The 14,577-nt window shown below is 41.4% G+C and overlaps 1 protein-coding gene across 1 annotated transcript; it reads right to left on the bottom strand.

The window, feature by feature from the left end:
• On the bottom strand, positions 1-13,528 carry DAZL (deleted in azoospermia like). The gene is made up of 11 exons (XM_058036428.1): positions 13,337-13,528; positions 11,463-11,597; positions 11,042-11,133; positions 9,674-9,725; positions 5,447-5,513; positions 4,986-5,119; positions 3,617-3,697; positions 2,790-2,846; positions 1,623-1,724; positions 778-876; positions 1-54 (listed from the first exon to the last, which is right to left on the bottom strand). Exons 1-11 carry the CDS (start codon positions 13,526-13,528, stop codon positions 1-3), a joined length of 1,065 nt encoding a protein of 354 aa, XP_057892411.1.
• Positions 13,529-14,577: the final 1,049 nt, after the last annotated feature.

Here is a 14,577-nt window from a genome sequence, read left to right on the forward strand (position 1 = left end):
TCAAATGGCTTTGTGTACTGTCTTTCCTTTTCTGAAGTGGTATGTCTTACCCTCCTGGGATGGGATAGAAGAGAGGACAAGAAAAAAAATTCCATTAATCAGAATAAAGGAACCAAAGTCTCATGAAAACTATCTCCCGACACCCTGTACTCTATTCATCCCTCTCCAAAACTGACAAAACACAGCTTCTCCAGTCCCATTTCAGAGTACACCTGTCGTGTTCACATATCTGTTGTTTTACAAAAAGAAAGCAAGGTCTTAGAAATTAATAACCTGAAATTACATATGACTTGGAATGTAATCAGAAATTGCAAAACTACGAAGATGGAATACATAGAGCAAAAAAAGAACAACCAGCTTACCAACCTGGACTATGATTTATTGGTTAAAGCAGAGACAAAGCATAACTAAGCACCATCCACAGTAGCTATTTCACTGTACAGACTATCAAGGTATAAAGTCAACATATCCTCTGTCCAAGCTAGGGAGTAATCTACTGCTTTCAGCCATGTCACTGAGAAATGACTAGCCAGACTTATGCTCTAATTGTTCATTAGTTGACTGCTCAGCAATTTTTATGCTGTCTTGATTAAACCCACTGAATCCAATTTTAGCACTTCTTTCCATCATTAAGCACACATCTCAGAGTGTGTACAAGGAAGAAAAAATTCAAGTGGCATCCACAGATATGAATTGCTTCATTTTTATGGTATCCTGTAGGTGAACACAGTGAACATCCCTATGTTTCAGGGATATCTTTTTACTTTGACTACGTACCTTTACATTGCTGTCTTGTGATACAAAGTCATTTGTCAGCTGGTTCTCAGGATTAGACAGACAGGATAGTACTGTTTGCATGCCCCTGTCCACAGACTTCTGAAATACAGTAAGAGGTGCATATATAGTAATAGGTTATTTTCTTAGTTAGGACATTACTAGCTAGCAATGCCAGGGTGTCACAGGGTTTACTTGGAAATCAGGATTCCTCAACTGCCTTGTGTTTCCTGAGATACTTGTAATTTTTTTGTCCCTCCCAATCTTCTAAAATTACTAACTCATTATCTCCCTTCAGCATTACAGCATAACAATTCTAATCAGTGACATGCCAGTTCTCTTGTGGATGAGGCTGACAGCAGAGAAATGGAATTTCTCCCTTAGAAAACTGAAATCAGAGCAAATTGTTCATTAAATTGGGGCCACCTTCCACAAAACAGTAAGAAAGGGTGAAAGTTACCAACTCAGATATTTGAAGTTTAAAATAAATCTACCTAAGACAGCAGGCAGTGCTATTGAATCTGCTTTTTAGTACCTCTAATTTTCCCTGGAATTTCCACAGATTAGGCAAAGTCTTGTCAGTAGACTTAATCAGGTAGTACATACACTTTATCCAGCCCTCAGCACTGCAAACAAGCACTAACAGTTTCAAGGAAATTTGAGACTTCTGAAGTTGTACACAGAAATCAGATACGTGGGACTTAACAAGAGGCTGAAAGGAGCAACTATAACCCTGACTTCTAGGATATCTGTCCAATGCCCCTGACAAAGCTATATATCCCTCATGGGCAAATTTCTGGGAATGGCAATTATGATAAAGAATATTGAAGTTTTGAGAAAGCACTTACCTTTTGTGGGCTGCTAGGCAACTGCGTGGGCTCTGGAACAGCACATTCCATCTGTATAAATCCTGGATCCTCAGAGCCATGATAGTTCACTGAAGTATACACCTAGAGTGTTTTAAAGTATTAGAATGTTTCAGTAACACTGGAATAACATGCACACTTATGGTGTCACTGATCCTCATCTATCCATAAGATGTGCCAAGTTCATCTTTGCAGTTTGGGTAAGTTTCATGAGTAGGGAAATGCTGTGCCATGACCCGTTTAACTATGACAGTTAAGAATGATACCTAAAGTTGCTTAGCTGAGATAGTTCCAGAACACTTGTCTGGTCCTACAATCAAACTTGTAACATTTAACAATGAAACCCCCATGCACACCTACTCCAAAAACATTTTGGCCTGCTACCATTGAATTGTGAAGTGATACATTATGGCTGTATAATGTATCCACATTGACAGATGTTATTAAAACAACTTTCAAGCCAATAGTGTAATCAATATTTCAATGACTTCTGGCAGCTTTCAGGAAGAGAATACCACTCAGGAGAAAATGACTTACTACAGCTTTTAAACACTTAATCAAAACTGTAGTCAATAAATACACCTAAACATACAAAAATACCCAGAGGACAAGTTTAAACTCTGACATTGTAAACAAATAGAATATTTTTCCCCCTTCTCACAGGTGTTACTCGCATTAAGTCACAGAACACAAGGAATTTTTTCAGAGGCCAGCAGCACCATCTACAGTTTGTAGTAGCCTGAGAAAATTGTTAAAGTCTATTGGAAGGAGCCAAAAAATTCATCAGTATTTGCAAAGAACATGGAGACTTTTTAAACTTAAAAAAATTGTACATCAGGTGAGCTTACTTTTCCTTTAACTTTTCCTGAAAAACCAACTCTATTTTACTTAGAATTCCAGAGTTCTGTAACTAGAACATGTAGTTCTAGTGCCAACACCAGGCAGATCTCTTCCACCAGGTAACTCAAAAAAGCACTTACATCAGTAGAAATTCTGAATGACAACATACAATCTTATCAGTAATTACAGATTTGCAGACCAGATTATACAGATCCAGACAACAAACAGACTTTTTTGTGAAGTATCAAGCTGTAAAAACAATGTGCTAATTAAGAAGACAATTTCAGAAGTCTAACTTTGTAGACTTACCGGAGTTGGAGGTATTACATAATTTCTTGGCTCCCCAGCAAGCCACTGTGGTTGAGCCTTAAACAAAAATTGGACAAGAAACACCTTTTACTCATTTATGTCCAACACAGACAAGTAACTGCTCTGTAGGAGCCACTGGTTATAGCATTTTATATCTGGATTTTTCACAAAACAATTAATTAATACAGTCTTACATCCAGCAAGACACCTTTCTTTATTCAACTATCACCTTCTCACTCCAAGTTAAAGAAAAAATTAAAAATATTCCTAAATATTAGGAAAATAAGAGCAACCAAATACCTCCATTGAAAACAGATCTCAAGCCTCTAGCTGCTTCCAGTTACTCCCAGTTTAGCATCAGTAACAGGACTTAGCCACGCATTTCACTTGTGAGTTCAAACCCCACTATCAGCCAAGCACCTTCTGACATTTTCATAGTGCAAGAGCACATCCTCCCCATACAAAGCTAACATGGTATCATCTGATAAGACTGATTCCAAGTACCTAACATCCTACACTACAGCATGTACAAATGTAAAACTCCCTCCCCACAGGTACTACTAATTCACATACATTCTTCTAATTTCAAAGTTGTTTTATCCCAGTATATTTAAGAAAATAGTAATGAAACTATAAAAAGAAAAGAGTATGCTAATTTACTCAACAGTTTTCATCACTATTTTGTTTTTGCTTTAGTAGCTGTGAAGAAGTGAAGGAAGATAGATTCCAAAAAATGAGAAGCACAGAGATCAGACTCCAGTTAACACTTCATTCCAGCTTAGTCAGGTATCCAACAGCCTTTCTGCTTCTAGTAAAACTTGACATACCTGATAGTTGTAAGCAGGTTGATATCCTATGGGAACTTGCTGCTTTAGCAGTACAGCTGGTGATGAACTGTATGGATAGGGCTGGAAAGAAAGCTTTTTTTTAAAGAAAACCCTGCAAGTTTGAAGCAAGATACAAGTATGATATTTGTAGAGGTATTAGCCAGGAGCACATTTTTAGAAGTTACACTGTTATTTCAATTCCTGTGCAGACTAGACTCACTACTTAAAAGCAACTTTTAGACTTCCCACAGGGCTTGCTTCAGTACTTCAGGCACTAATAACATCTATAAAGTGAGATTCCAACTCTTATATATCTAAAAACCCCATCTCTGCTTGTAACTGATCTTTTACGTAATTTCAGAAGTGCAAGTCATGCCATAAACTTTGAGAGGTAGATCTGAAGCAGACTGACATCTCTGAAATAACAGAGTACAATCTGAAGGATCAGTTTCTAGGAGGAAAAGGAAGCTAAGTACTCAAATAAGATAATTTCCTAGTATTTCTTTCCTGAAAGTATTCTGACACTGTGAACATGGAACTTTCCCAGATTCTTCAGGGAATACTGAAAGGCAAATTCCAACCTTTAAGAGAATTAACGCTCTTAAATTAATAAACTAAAGAGAATCAGCAAAAATACTATTATCAAGCTCTCTGCCTTGCAAGAAAGTATTTCTGCAAGACTGCTCTTCCTCCTTGCTTAAGATTTACAAAACAGGGTCAGATTGTAGTCAGTACTGCCCCATCATACAGTAATGCAGTAAGAGAGCCTGATCTGGTTCACTCCTACAGCACAGGACTCATATCCAGGCCAGAAGCACTGTACCCACCCCTCAGAAGGAATGCTCATCTGCAATACTGTGCTGGGCACAGCTATTAACAGCAGATGCTGGAACACAGTGCTCTTGTAACACAACAGCATTTTAAAACCAAGGATGTGTTTGGCTAGGAGAAAAGTACCTGAGATAACTTCTTATCCCACTCTTAGTCTACAAAAATACATTTTATATTTCATAGTTTATTCTGAAGCAGGACAGCAACACATTAAATATCTGGATACATTTCCTTTGTGAACTGCATCTGTGATAGGCAGTAATAACTCAGTCTTCCCTCCACTTTCAACAGCTCTCATTCTTAAAGGGTATCTCCTTTTTGTTTTAGAATGAGTTTACGTCACTGAATCAAATTTTCAAGGTTGCTGGCATTCCTTTGAAATGGTTTGAAGCTGGGTGCTTCTTACTGGGGAAAGCTATATGATAACAGGCAGGTAAAGTCAGATTGGAATCTCAATACATACTCCAAAAGTCGTACGTGCTTGCACCTTCCAAAATATTTATTTATGATTCAAAACCAGTGTCAGGAGCAGTCCTACCTGAACATAGGGTGTTACTGGGTTCATGACAGCTGGAGGCTGCACATATGTCTCCATACTCTGATTACCCCACACACTCTGGAACTGTGGTGGAGGAGGACCAAGAACTATTTGTCTGGGATGCACACAGGAATCTTGTTTTGAAACAGATAAAAACAGTATTAAAGACATTACCACATCTATTTCATTAGGAATCTGAATTCAAGCTAGAAAAAACCTTAAGGGTTCTGAATCACAAATTTACCTCAATATTAACTATACTGTATTGTGCTACCAACCTCACTCTTATTAAAACAACATCATACAAGTGAGGTCACAGAAGTCAGAACCCAGGTGTAACTAAAATAGACATACTGCATCAGATAAGAAGTACTTGCAACGATAATGATGTATAATTAAGAAAAAACCCCTGTTATATTATAATACCTGCAATATGAAAAGATTTACTTAGATATACTTACTTAAATTTTGTTGTTTTCTGATTGCTGGCCCCAGTTTCAGCTTTTTACCGTGGAAGTTGATTTGTGACTGAAAGACAGGTTATTCTCTGTAAGCTGGGAATCAGCAAGGTGAGAAGTTTGTAGGATTTTAAAGAGACTGGACTCTGCTTCTACATCACAGTACAGCAACTCTCATAAAGGCTCAACAACCTCCAGTCTCCTCTCTCTACACCACATGCCTTTTACCTCAGATTTCCTGCAGTGCCCTCAGCTCAGCAGCCTACTCACCAACCCTCCAAAATTATGTATCACTGGCCCCAATAGTAACATGCACTACTCCAATTTGCAACTATGTATCAGTGACCATCAGCCCGGCTGCTTTACACAGACGGGTGTTAACTATTCCTGTCTCAGTGACAGTACTATTGCAAAGTGACCACAGTCTCAGGTCTCTAGTGTAAGATTTTTGGTTTAGCCCTATTAGCACAATTCTAGTACCAAGCATTAAAGTCAGTATTGGATGCAGTCTGTCTAGATTCTCTATCACATGCAACTCTACAGAAGTGCCTGCTTCACAAGAAAATACATGGTTTTGCAATTTTCTCCAATTTCTGCTAAAGGGAAGTGCTTTGAACAGGCAACAGCAACTGTATTATTGCCTGCAAAATAAGAATATCATGATTACAAAAAAACTTGCTCATTCTAATTTCTATTAGTACGAGAAGATGATTCAACAGATATGGGGGTGAAAAAAGGTGCAAAAACCTGACTAGTTTGACAGGTGGACTTGTTTGGTTTTTATTTTTTTCAGAGGTAAGTGTCTTGGTTGATTTTGAGCATTTTTAAATTAATTCTGGAATCCTGCTGTGCCCAAAATCATGCAACTACTTTCTCCACCTCAACAATGGGAGGTCCTAGGAGACAGGCCTCCTCTCTAAATGCAAGACAACTTTCCAATCTGAACTGCAAACAGATTCATGCTGGACCAGAGTGCAGTTACATAACTAAAGCAGAAGAAAAACCCTGCCAGGTCTGAACAAGGCTACAAGGCCTTGTCGAACAGGCAGATGAACACAGGCACTGAGAGTAATTTTAGTTAGAGAGGCTCTATTATGCTTATTTACAGAAAACACTGTGACCACTCAGTGCAGATAGGGCCTCAAGTGATTTAGTGCAGTAACCTTTGCATATAATTTGAGCTCTACAAGCCCCATGTTAATGTCTTCCTTTCTTCAATCCCCTCCAAAAGACAACATGCTCTATCTGAACATGCTTCTTCCTGAGATGGCAAGTATTTGTACTGCCTGCAGACCTGAAATGTGCACTGAAAAGAAAACCCGCAATATGCCTCTGGGTCTTCCAAGACCTCTGGTACACAAACTCAGATCAGCAAGTACTATATTAACAGAGGAACACTGCAGGCTCCAGTTTTGAAGCACACACAGAAAATCAGTACTCTGCATGACTCAAATGTTAATGCTACTCAAGAGGTCTCCACAGAAATTGTTACCTCAGAGCAAGCATGCCACACTGATGCAGCATAATAAATGTAATACATAGTTAAAAGAAAAAGGTGTTCTCAGATGAAGTCTGTTGCTCAGTACAGCAGTCACTGTATATTTTTGTCATCATACCACATCAAGTAACAGTAAGCTTTTAAAATCTTTTGGTGAGTATCAAGGATCTCCTGCTGGGGTTTCATTACTCTCCACTTTATTCAAACATGTTCTCTTCCCACTTACAGAGCTGGATGGCCAATAAACACATCTGCACATCACAGAACACTACATTTGTGCCTGGCACATCTATCTGGATTTATCTTTCTGATCTACTTCCCTATCTAAGAGCTTCAGAAGCAAATGAGAGACTGTTCATCCTCCAGAGACACAGGAGTTTTCTGAGGCAAATACTTGAAAGAGGCAAGGATTTCAATACACATTATTTTCAGTTACTGTATTCAGGCTGGGGAGAAAGAGGGAAAATAAAAAGCTTTGTCAGTGGTTTGTGACCTGCCCAAGTCTATCAGAACCAAGTAACTGATCTGGTTACAGGTGCCATAATCTAAAATTTCTCTGATACCAAACTCCCAAGATCAGAAGGTCTGTAACAGTTCTACCCCTTCATCTCCTGTGTTTGCTACACAAAAACTATATGGTGACAGTGTCGTGGTTTAACATCATTTGTTTTTTAGTTAAGGAAGAAATCCACCAGCTACCTAAGTGATTCCCTGTAACAGCCTTGGCAGGACCTTTCTTCAGACCTAGTTTTCAATACTGACACCCTATTAAATGACTTAAAAAAAAGCTGAACACATCTCTGTGAAACCACACTTAAAAATGGACAAAGCCCAGGAAAAACTCTCTTGCTTCCAGCCTTTGAACACTGGCCAGGCCCTGCTCCGCCTCACAGCCAGGTTGGTGGAGATTCTGCCACCACCGAGCCTGGCCTCGCTCTGGCTGTGAGCTGCTGAGCCATCCGCTGGCACTGTGGGAAAATCACACGGCTAAGGACAGAGGCAGCCCTGCAGCTGGAGCTGACTGCAGCAGCGGCCGGCAAGCAGCCACGCAGCCAGAGCAGCCACGCAGCCAGAGCGGCCAGCAAGCAGCAGAGATCACACAACCACCTGCAGGCCTGGTCTCCTTTACACGGCAGGAGAGGCCCCTCTCCCTAAATGAACTGAAGAAAAGATTATTTTAAAAGTGGTAAACTGACTGAAAATACCACATTTGTCTTTTCAAGTTGTCAGTAGGAAAAGACAGAAGACTTGAGAGTAGGAAAAGTGTTCCGAAGGTTTATTCTGATTTCTTATTATTTTTCTTCTAGTCCTGTTAATAAAGTTTTCTTTATACCCTTTAAAGTTTTGAGCCTGCTTTGCTCTCCTCCTAATCCTTATCTCACAGCAGAAAATGAGTAAATGATTCTAGTGGATGCAGTGGTGTTTGGCCAGTACTTAGACCCACTACACACATGAACAGCCACAGCACAATCTAGGAGGCTTAAAAAATACTTGCACCCCAGGTAGCACAAAATGCACAAAATACTGCTAGAGAAACATATTTCAACTACTGAGACATAAATAAAAAAATTACTCCTGTCTTCCATGATACTGTTACTCCTATGCCCTAGGTAACCCAAAATGTTATTGTATTTTATCTGTCTGTGCCCAAAATTGTTACTGTCTCTGAAGACCTTGGAGCCAGAAAACACAACCATGGGGCAGTGGGGCAAGTGCCCCAGCCTTTTGAAAGGTCAAAGCAGAGACAGCACTCTCTTGCCTCATGGTCTTTGCTCAAGGCAGAGACTCTGCTCTGAGGTTTTTTACCTCTCTTTTCTCTCTTGCATCCTGGACAGGCTCAGGGTGAATCCCACCAATGACTGTCTGCACCAGCGTGGAGCAGCCCTGCAGAAGTGAAGGCACAGCCACCCCAGCCCAGCTGCCTGGCCGGGTGCTGCCAAGGAAGGCAAATCCCTCTGTGAGTTCTAGCCCTTGACCAAGTGCCAGCTGCATTCATCAATGAAGAGGTAAGAAGGGGGAGGCTGTCACCATTTCCCCCTTGTCTTTGGAACTACAAGGTTGGTCAGTGGCAGAGGCCACTATTTTGGGGAGGTGTCACCCCACCATTTCAAGTTCCTCTTTGTTCCCTGGGAATCCAGGAGATTCCAGCAACTTTGTAACTAGTGACTATTACTGTTATTTTTTTGCCTGTTGCTATTTCCTTCTTTATTAGTAAACTGTTATTTTTTCACTTATATCTATCCATATTTGTTTCTACTTATTCGTGGAAAGGGATTGGTCAACCTAAAGGAGAGATGACTCATTTTAGAGTGTCCCACTTTAATTATCTTAAACCAACACATCTCAATAACTAAATGTCTACATTTCTGCCATAAGCAAAAGGGTTCTATGACAATCATCCACTACCAAAAGCAAGCAGCAAAACACCTCAAGGCTTTCAAGCACTAAATAAATGAGAGCAATCAAACAAAATTACATGAGATGTTTGACCACACCAGGCTAAAAACTAATATGCTGAAGACTAATCTTGCTTCTTATTTAAGCAAATACACAAAGATTTTACCACCAGCACACATTTTAGCAAAGTTTACTTTTTGGGCAGCCCTAGACTTTGTGTGTCCTAACTTACTTTCTCTACAGGGTACGTAACTTGGCTTCCACAAACTTGTCTCTAACCTTTGTACCTCTTCATACCTCTAACTTCTTAGTCATTTGGACAAAGCTGAGCTTACCTCAACTATCTTTTGAACATCCACATTGTCCAGGAAAGACACAAATCCATACCTAAAAAGGAAGAACAGACTACTCAGTAATCAGTATCATTTGATTATAAGCCAAATGTTTGAAACAAGACCAGTTAACAACGTGCCAGGTACATTATATTGCACATCAAAATTATCAACTAGGACATTAATTTATGACTCAGGCCAGATGCAAGAAACTAAATGCCAGATTTTAGAATAACATTAAATAAGGCCTATTTTTCCATTTTAACTACTCAGAAAGAGGACTGCTGTTAATATTAGCAATTTAAAGTTAAATTTTTAAGTAAGATCTGACTTATCTTTTAATTTTATATTTACTACAGAGGTCTGGATGGAAGCAGGCATTATAGGAACAGTAACACCAGTCAGTGGGAGGGAAGCAATTCTTGAAGAGGTTTTTCAGTTTATTTCACTGCATTCCTAGTTTATCTGGTCTACACAATTAAGATAATTTCAGAGCATTATAGTAACAATTGTGTCCCATTAATGGAATAAGTCAAATGATTATCAATACTTGTAACATACACTAACAGCACAGCAGGGTTCACTTCACAGACTAGGAAGGGATATGAGAAAATGAATTTATTTCCAGCTCTTCCATTGCTATATATGCTGAAGAAAAAGATATGACACTGTAGGAGCTAAGCATAGAATGTAAGATAAATTCTCACTGGAAGGAGCTTCAAGAGGGAGAAGTCCCTCCTTGTCATCAGGAGGGATAACCTCAAAACTGGGATGGCCTCCCCAGAACTCAGCAGGGTAAGGTCCTTCATCTTCTTATTTAAGGGTTTCACCACGGTTATCCAGAACTCCTCAATATATTCAAAGGGAATTTCCTTGTTTCAACTTTGTTCACATACTTAGTCTTCACCCAAAGAAGTTTGGGCTGTTTGCCTCTAGAACTTATTCACAAGTGTCAGGAGAGGGCAGAGTCACTGCCCTGAATAAGCCATTTAATTCTCTTAATCATCCTAAACTGTCCCCTGATTTTTAGCTACTCTAGCCAGCAGAAGAGTCCTGCATAAGAATTGGCTGTGTAAGCATCACACATCAGGCTTTGTTTTCAATGATTGAGTGACAGTGAGCTTCTTTTCCCTGAACAGAGAGGTTGAAGTAAATAAAAAATTAATGCTATTCTTTGTAAGATTATACAGATTTAGTTTGGGGCAGTATAGATTAACTGGTTTCAGTCTTAACTCACAATAACAGCAGACTGCAGTTAGCATTAAGGCTTCAGCATGTCAAGTGTGTTGCTAAGCACCTGCTCATATCACCTATTACAGAACGCTGTCCACATAAGCAGCAACTTAAAACAACAACTCTTATTCTACCCACCCCTTTGAAACACCAGTTCTGTCAGTGATGACCTTCACCTCCTTCACAGTACCATATTGTTCAAAGACACTCCGAATTTCTGCTTCATTCATCTAAAAGAAAACAAGGTCTTAAACATCTCCAAAAGCATTCAACTGCTTAGAACTGATTGAAAGCAGGCAAGTACCACTTTTTAAACCCATTTTCCACTACCATAAGAACTAAAAGTTAGTTTTGGAAGACATGTTCCAGAATTCTCCCATGATGTCATGTCATTATCTTCTAGACTGGCAAATGCACACACAAAGAAAAAAAAAAAAAAAAAAGAAAAACCACCACAAAAAAATTTAAAAATCCCCACTAAAAGAGGAGCAAAATTTCCACTTATTCTCCACTGATGTACCCTATACCCTATCTTAAACAATTTAAAGCGTACACATACCCTTATGTCAATTCCACCAACAAAGACTGTGTTGGGCATGACTTTTCCTTCTGGTAAAACATAGCCCTGACTGACTGTTGCTGAATAGGCAGTGCCCTCCGTGGCACTTGAACGCTGGGTCTCCACATGTGCTGCCTAAAAAATTTAAACAGAAATATTTATTTTAGTCAATTAGATTACATTTTAACACACCAGAATGCCTGCACCTTCCTATAGATGTAGCAGATGACAAGGAATTTCAATTGCACAAATGGACCATCATTGGCTCTAACACCTCTCAGTTCAAATGAAACTGGCTCTACAAAATCTGGCAGGAAGATTAACACGAAGCAATCAGTTTTTCACCCACCTGGTATTCTGCTTTTGTTTGGCTGCATACCCAGCTAAAGGGCATTTGAACTGAAATCTGAGATGGCAACTCCTCAAGCTGACCTAACTGCTGCTTCTACTTCTTTCTTTCTGGATGTGTCAGTGAACCAAGCTAGAAGTGGTATTCACTTTGCTGTGCAAGTTCTCTGGCAGCCCTAAAACAGGAAACGGCTCTCAGGGGAGGAGCCCAGCAAGTGCCTGAACCAGCTGAAGGAAGCTGGCAACCACAGACACTGCTGGTAACCACAGATGCTCTTGGTACACCTGTCACACACAGCCTTGGCCACCATGGAAGTGCAGTGCTCGTGTCTCACACTAATGATGCAGAATTTCAAAGAAAATAACTTATTTAACACTCTCACACATTATGTACCTGAAAGAAAGAAAGAATAAACAGACTACTTAGGCATTCCAGCAAGCTGGGCAACATGAAAAATAAGATTTATTAATACATGCGTTTACTAGAACTTGAAAAGGAGATCAAAACCGCACAGTGGTAAAATTCTCCTAGAACAAAAAGAAAGAAAATCTCCCTCCGAGGCCACTTTTCAAGTCCTCAGTACGATGATGGAAAACACTTGCCAATGCAAAAAAATTACTATTTTATCTAAACCCAAATAATTTTGTCAACATAGCACTACACAAATGACTGTTCTACATACACAATGCACAAAGACCTCACACTGCTGCTGAATCAGTGTCCAAAGCCTAAACCACCTCAAGTTCTGAAGTGGGAAACACTGCCTATGATACTGGAACTACAGCATCAGCTGAAGTGACTCACCCCTTTAGAATTACTCTAAAAGAAGTCTACTTTGTCTATCTCATGAAGTAGCTCTGATATCAAAATTCCAGATGCCACGAATATTGGCGTTTATTCAGTTTTTCAGCTTATCAGAATTAACAGGTGTTTTTTTGCTTCTCGCATCAAAAGATCAAATTAATCTGTTTGCTCTTAATTATTCAAGTTTAAATTCATAAAGTTTAAATTGATGAGGGAAAACTGGTGCAACAGTAGTCGGGAGACTAGTTAAGAATTTTGGCAAAAGAAAAGGTGGAAAAGGACGTTTGTTGGGCTACGTGGAGGAAATAATTACCTACCCACCCACGTATGTTACAAACATAACCCAATTTTATGCTCATCCAGGAGAGAAAAACGTTCACTTTTTTTGGCCACACAAGCCCCTGATTTTTTAGGCTTCTCCCTGCCCTCAGCACATTCTCTGTTTAAAGTAAGCAGTAGTTTTTTGTTGGTTTGTTTTTGGGTTTTTTTTAATTGAAGCATTTAAACCCCGTGACCCACGTCCCGCTGCGCGGACGCTGAGCAGTCTCCATGACAGCGCGGGCGCCTGAGGGAAGAACGCGGCTGGCGCCGCAGCCTTCCCGCTGGGCACTAAGCGGAGCCCTCGGCCCAGCACTGCACGCTAGGCACAACCTCTCCTGTATAAAAAAATAAAAAATAAAAAAAAAAAAACCAAAAACCAAAAAAAGCCCCACCACCTTACTCGTATGGTGTTTGAAGCGTCAGCGCTACAGTCGCAAAGCACGTTTCTCACATAGAAAGAACAAACAGCAAGCAGCATGCCGGTGCGGGCCGAGGAGCCCGCGGCACTCCGGGCGTCGCCGGGCCTTTGCTCCAGCAGGGGGGGACGTAGGACCTCGGGCAGGCGAGGCGCCGCTCGTGGTGCCGCCGCCATTTTACCTCACACTTCGGCTGCTCAGCGCCGATGGGGCGTGGGCAGGACGGTTTGGCGCCTCAGGACATTGAAAGCTATTCGCAAGCCCCAGACAAAGGGCCCTGCCGGAGCCTACGCGCAGCGGGTACACCGCCACGGGCAGGTGGCGGGGCACCCGCCCAGCCTTGCGGGACGGCGCTACTTTAGCGCAGTCACAAAATGGCCGCTCGAGGGTGTGAAGCGTGTTCCGACGCCAAGCACCCACACACACACCCCGTATAGCCGACAGGTACGAGCCAGACGTTCCCCTGCAGAAGCCCCCGGCCTTTTAATGGCGGTACTCCCTCCACCTTAACCGCTCCCCTCGTAAGGTGCTAAAACCTTCAAGATAGTTATAATGCTAGTAGCCCTCAGGGGTTCAGCCCCACCACCGCCTTACAAGCGAACAGTGCTCCAGCTGAGGGCATTCCCGTTTCTCACCCCAAGAATAACCCGAAGAAGTTACTGCTCCACTCTCCGCTCCGCTGCCCGCTGGGGTCCCCTCTCAAGGCACTGCATCCCCCAGCAGAAGCCCGCCCGTCGGCTGGGCGTTTAAACACCCCCTATCCCACCGCCCCAGCGTGCCTCCCCTTCGGCGTTCACTCACCATCACTCACTGGAGCCGAGGCTGCGCTCACAGACTTAAAAAAAATAAGGACTTTCAAGCAAAACCCGTATGAACTTTTTTGAGAAAACTAAGCGCAAGCCGTCAGTATTCCTTGTTCGCGAAGCTGAATTCCCGAAAAAAGCCGGTCGATGGGAATTCCGTTCTCCTTAAATAGCCCCATTGGGGGATGGCACAGAAGAGGCCACACCCTCCCTCCGCTCTTCGCACTCGTCGTGCCCCCCCACCCCCCGCCACATGGCGCCGGTCCCTTCGTGACTGAGTTTTAGAAGAAAAAGGATCGAGAATGCCGTGGCTTTTCTGGGTTTTTTTTCCGGGGGGTAGCGAATTAAGTTGCGGCTATCATTTGCGGCATTGTTGCGCAGGAAGTTGCTGTTGAGTGCATGGCCCAGCAGCAGTAGTTCTT

This window comes from Melospiza georgiana, chromosome 1, assembly GCF_028018845.1.
Source record: "Melospiza georgiana isolate bMelGeo1 chromosome 1, bMelGeo1.pri, whole genome shotgun sequence".
NCBI classification, from domain to species: Eukaryota; Metazoa; Chordata; class Aves; order Passeriformes; family Passerellidae; genus Melospiza; species Melospiza georgiana.